The sequence below is a fragment of the Papaver somniferum genome, chromosome 7 (genome assembly GCF_003573695.1).
Source record: "Papaver somniferum cultivar HN1 chromosome 7, ASM357369v1, whole genome shotgun sequence".
Classification (NCBI taxonomy): Eukaryota; Viridiplantae; Streptophyta; class Magnoliopsida; order Ranunculales; family Papaveraceae; genus Papaver; species Papaver somniferum.
The window spans coordinates 50118075-50123495 of NC_039364.1; the positions used below are offsets into that span (position 1 = coordinate 50118075).

The window sequence follows — 5421 nt, forward strand, 5'->3', positions numbered from 1 at the left end:
CAGCTTAATTATGTGACACCCCACAATATAACACACACACGATACACTTAGCGCATTCCCATATGTGTCGTACTGGTAGCACTTATTTTTAAGTTCTAGTGTAAATATACGTGGTTTTCTTGTAAATTTAGTCATCGGTGGGGGAAAATTATGTAGGATTTTTTATTTTAAAAAGGGGTTGTTGATTTTGACCCCAGGAGTAATAAACCTTGCCTCTGTCACTGCACCATGCCATTTTATATCTTACTATCATCAAATGCCACCTCAACATTACATCTGTTACGACACCGACGCATGAGTTTTGTAAAAAAAAGAATTGCTTGCCTCAATCTAGGAAGGGCTGACGCGGACACGAAGATCGAAAAAATTCAAAATCATCAGGGCGGACGCGTATTAAATAATACGGATTATAAACAGATGTACCCCTATATTTACATCCGACTTAAAAATACAAGGAAATAGCCATTGCAAGACTAAGCAAATTGAGAGGTTGGTCGTCTGGTGGTAAAATATCTCAGACACATTTGTACAGGTAATGCAAGATATTTTACCTTGTTTGTGTGTTAGGGAACGTTCAAGAGATGTTATTGTTTGGCTAGATCCTATGCAAATTGTAAGTGTCAGGAAAGATGGCAAACACAAGGATAATTGTATAGTAATTTGTATTTTTTTTTTTTATGTTTGATGATCAGATTACAGTTGTGACTTTGAACATGAATAAAATCGAATATACCATGGAATATATATGGAACATAAATTTGAGTATTTGTAAATGTGTTTTGATTGGAGTAACGAAACTGGGTGAAATTTGCTCAATAATGTTTGCAGAACAATAACAATTTTTTTTTCCTTTAACCACTGCGACATGCAGCTAATTCTGTTCTAGAGATGTGGGACCACCTTTGGGGTGCCACGTGACAATGTAGATATGAGTGTACATAACACACGCTTTACCAGGGACTGATCTGAATTAACAGTTGAATCGACAATTTGAAGTAGTTGAATAGGTTGCCTGTGAACTCAGTGATTTAAAGGACTGAAAAGTCTTTTTAAGTGGACTTAACTGCTGACATGGAGGTTAACTTTTCGTTAGCCGTTTTTTCAAAAAAACGGTCAAAACAGGAGTACATTGTAAATGTGAAAAAAACGGGGGTACATCTGTATGCGCCCAGAAAAACAGGGGTACATCTGTATTTCACCCAAATAATATTTCTATACAAAGATCATATTGATTGTATTATATGAAATACAGTTATCACGCAAATACATGAAAAAAAATTCAATTTTATGTCGTTGGGTTAGCCTGATGGTAGAAAAATTAATCATTATACTAACTTCCCTAACATATTAGATTACCCAACTAGTAAAAAGAAAAATACAATAGAACTTCGTTTAATTAATCTGCGATAAATTAATAACTTGGCTAAGATAATATTTTTTGTCAGTTCCGATTTGGGCCAATGTGCTAAATTAATAACCCCGCTAAATTTATAAGATAATAAAAAAAAATAGTTTACAATATGACCCAACTAATATATAAATTAATAATCGGTGTGATAACATTATATTATGCTGCTTATTAAGATAGCAATCTACGGTTATTTGTTTTTACTCACATTTATATACTTCATCTTTAATTTTTTGTATTTCCTTGAAAAGTCCCGAAATAATTTTACTTTGTTTTCTTTTTCTTATTTTAATTTTAACATTAAAGTATATACATTTATGCACATGATATGCCATAAAATAATTAGAAAATAATTTGAATTATTGTAAGTGTCTGGTCCATTTGTAGCCGGGCCCACATCAGCTTGGTACTTTGAGAACATGCGTTTCCTATTTGGTCAATAGTTGTTTAAAAATATCACAAATGACAGAAATATCCTTCCATAATTGTTGCCTCCTGAAAAAAGCAGAAACCGTCTGAAAAGAAGAATGATGAGAAAGAGAAGGAGAAGAATGCTGACAAGAAGAAGAATGCCGGGGAAAAGAAGAGGAAGAATGTAGATGCTGCAAGCAAGAAGGGAGATAAACAACCGGCTGCAAGCAAAAGGAAAATAGGAAATGAACAAGTTGAACAAGTAAAATCAATCACGACTGAGGAGACAGAGCAAGCTGAATAGGTAAAACCACTCAAAGCCTGTATGCCAATCATTCCTAACATGGGGGACCTGAAAAAGTCTCCCTTCTTCTCCAAAATGAATAGACAAGAAAAATAAAGTGATGGGACTCTTCTACAAACATGTTATGTAAAGGTGATCTGCTATTTTCTTGTTGCTTAGAATGAACTTCATTTCATTTTTTCAGTTCATTGTATAGAATGAATTGCTATTCGTTTTCATATGTTGAGATATAACTTGTTGTTTATCCTTTTGCAGTCAAACAACTTGGCTTGTGCATGATGAAGCAAACAAAGATCAATTTGATGTCCAAGAAGAACACATCAATGAGTTAATGTTTAATCAAGACCTTGATGTCATGATTCTTTTCTACTACTGCTACAAGCAGAAGAGAGATGCACAAAGAGAGATAGCATCCTTAGATAGCGAAGACAGTGAAACTCAAACAAAATACATTCACTTTGAGATCATGGCATCTACTGCATTCGTAAGTCCTTTCTTCCATAAATTTTTACTAGTTATCTCATGAAATGATCTTTAGGAATTAGTTTATTTTGGATGATGCAGAACTGCTAAATACATAGTGTATTTAGCAGTTCATTTTGGGTAATGAGCTGCTAATTGTTGATACATAATGTATTATAATTGTTCATTTTGGTGTTATTATGTATTTAAAACTCTCTCTCTATTTGCAGGCATTTGTTTATCAAAAGAACGCAGATGATAGGATCAATGAGGTTGATAAGTTCATAGAAAATATGCCTGACATGACTGAGAAGATTATCATCCCAATGAATTGCGATCCCAATGGAGGCAAATATGAAGGGCCTATTGGTGAACATTGGCATCTGCTTGTATATGACATCAACAACTACCAATGAGAACATTACAACTCGCTCAAAGGAGGAGCAATATGAGAAAGATGTGAACATGATGCAAGGGAAATGGTTGCCTACTGCAAACGACACATCGATGAGAGGATGGGGAAACAGAAGCTTCCCAGAAGCACTGATTTGAACATGGAGTGTGTACAAATACCTCAGGGAGCACACCCAGATTGCCTTGTTTATACATGTTATTGGATCAAACGAGGTTTCAAGTCAAAGCTCCTGAAATCTCAGCATATAATTATGAGGGATGAAATGATAAAAAAGATGCAGCGCTGAAGATACATAATGGCCTATAAGCTTCTGGTGAAAGACAAAGACGGATCAAGTTGAGGTGAAAAAACTAATGCATAATATCTTAACAATGAAATGATTAGACTTGGTTACACAAACTGAATTAGTTTCTAATGTCATATTTGCTCTAATTTGTTTTCTTTTAACTATATTATTTTGGATGGTAATTAATATTTCGAATAATATTTGTTATGACTGAACAAATGTCTAAAATGTGTAAAACTCTTAATGTCTAATTTTTTTTTGGATGTTGGCGGTTCATTTCAACAAATGTCTAAAATGTATTTTTTTATTATATATATCTAGATAATTACAGTTTTTCTTTTTATATTTTGATATTTCAACATTAGTTGATTCTTGTACATTTAAAAAAAATACAAGTTAATCTAAAACAATAAACTATAAAAAGAAGTTCATTCTATACGATGAACTTCTACCAGCTTATCCAAAAAAATGAACTAAACAAGTGTGAAGTAAAATACAAGCTCATTCAACACAATGAACTATAAAAAGCAGTTCATTCTATAGGTTGAACTGACAAAATGGTGAAGTAAATAGCAGTTCAAATATCACTTCTACCGGTTCATCTAAATAAATGAATTGCAAAAAGATCTCATGATAAAATACGATGAAGTATTAAAAAGGAATTCATTATAGACAATAAACTAGAATATCAACCAATAACAATTCTACAAAAAAAAAAAAGTATAGAAAAAGAACAACAGTTCTACAAAAAAAAGAGTTCATTCAGACAACGAAGTACATATTCCATATAAAAACTAACACTAGTTCATATCTGATGCGTGTCGTGAGTGCAATCAAATTAATAATCGTATTTCCACACAATTAACTGATAATATAATGGAAGTAAGGATCGTTCCCACGAAGAGCAGTGAATTTTAGTTGTCAAAGTGTCACAAAGGGGGGTTTTGTTTTAGATTGTGAGTAAAGTAAATAATCAAAGCAAATAAAATTGTATTGTAATCAATAGAGAGAGATATGATCGAGGAATCCTTCTTAGTTAATAAACTATCAATGAGTTAATATATTCATTTATTCGTCATTAATCATAGATTATCACCAACCGTAGAATAACAAGTACGCTTAGCTATTCCCAAAATTCCTTATATCACTGGATAACAGGTACGCTTAGTTACCAGATTCTATTCGTATGAACCACCTTGAGGTACGGTTACAAGATGTAATTCATCGAATGCTTTAGGGTTTGTGAATTTAGGTTTGATCCTAGTAGTTAGACTCAGTATGCTCGGTCTACTTGGTACGGTTGTGTTTACACGCGATCACTATACATAATCCCTCTATAAGGTTTCACGTTCTCTACTTGTGTAAGGAATTATCCAACAATTACGGATATCCTAACCCTCACTAGCAATAGATTAAATCAACAAACATATTCAGCTGGCCACCTAAACAATCTATCAATCAATCATAAGTATTTTAATAGTTAACACAAACGATAATCATATGAAGAAATCAAAATAGATTCATATATTAAATCAAATCAAGTTTACAACTTAGAATTCATCCTCAATCAATAGGTGTTTAGCTACTCATGGATGTAGAAAAATCCATGATATACATGATAGAAAAGTTAAGAGATAACGTTACGATTGAGAATCGCTCTGAAACCCTAGCTTTGATGTTTCTCCTCTCCAAGACTTACAATTTTGTGACCTAATGAAGTGATATATTTCACATAACCTAATACCTTTTTATAGGTTTACATTGCTTGGCCTTCACGTATTTAGTTTGATTTAGGAACCCGACCCCAAAAAATGACCTAACGACTCCAAACTTGCCCTTAGGCCTTCCAAAGTGTCAATACACGTTTCCTACTACCTAAGTTCGTGAATCCAGTCCGCAAACTTCAAAATCCAGCAGAAATTTTCGGAATTAAGTCTGCGAACCTAGTTCGCGGACTGCACTGTCTTCGGTATTCGATAAAAACTGTTTTGGCGACAACTTCTTCATCCGAACTCGGAATGACCTCATTATTTTTGCATTATTTTTATCTTTCAATTATATTCAAGATGATGATGATAAATCCTTAATTTGAATGAGTTAAGATCGGTCTTTGGCCCTTCTCTTGATTTTGAGCG

The 5421-nt window shown here is 33.3% G+C and overlaps 1 protein-coding gene across 1 annotated transcript; it reads left to right on the plus strand.

Moving 5' to 3' along the window:
• The first annotated feature begins 2305 nt into the window (after nt 1-2305).
• On the plus strand, nt 2306-3536 carry LOC113292857. Its single transcript, XM_026541691.1, has 2 exons — nt 2306-2607; nt 2816-3536. The coding sequence occupies exons 1-2, from the start codon at nt 2455-2457 to the stop codon at nt 2999-3001; spliced, it is 339 nt and encodes a 112-aa protein (XP_026397476.1). The 5' UTR covers nt 2306-2454; the 3' UTR covers nt 3002-3536.
• Nucleotides 3537-5421: the final 1885 nt, after the last annotated feature.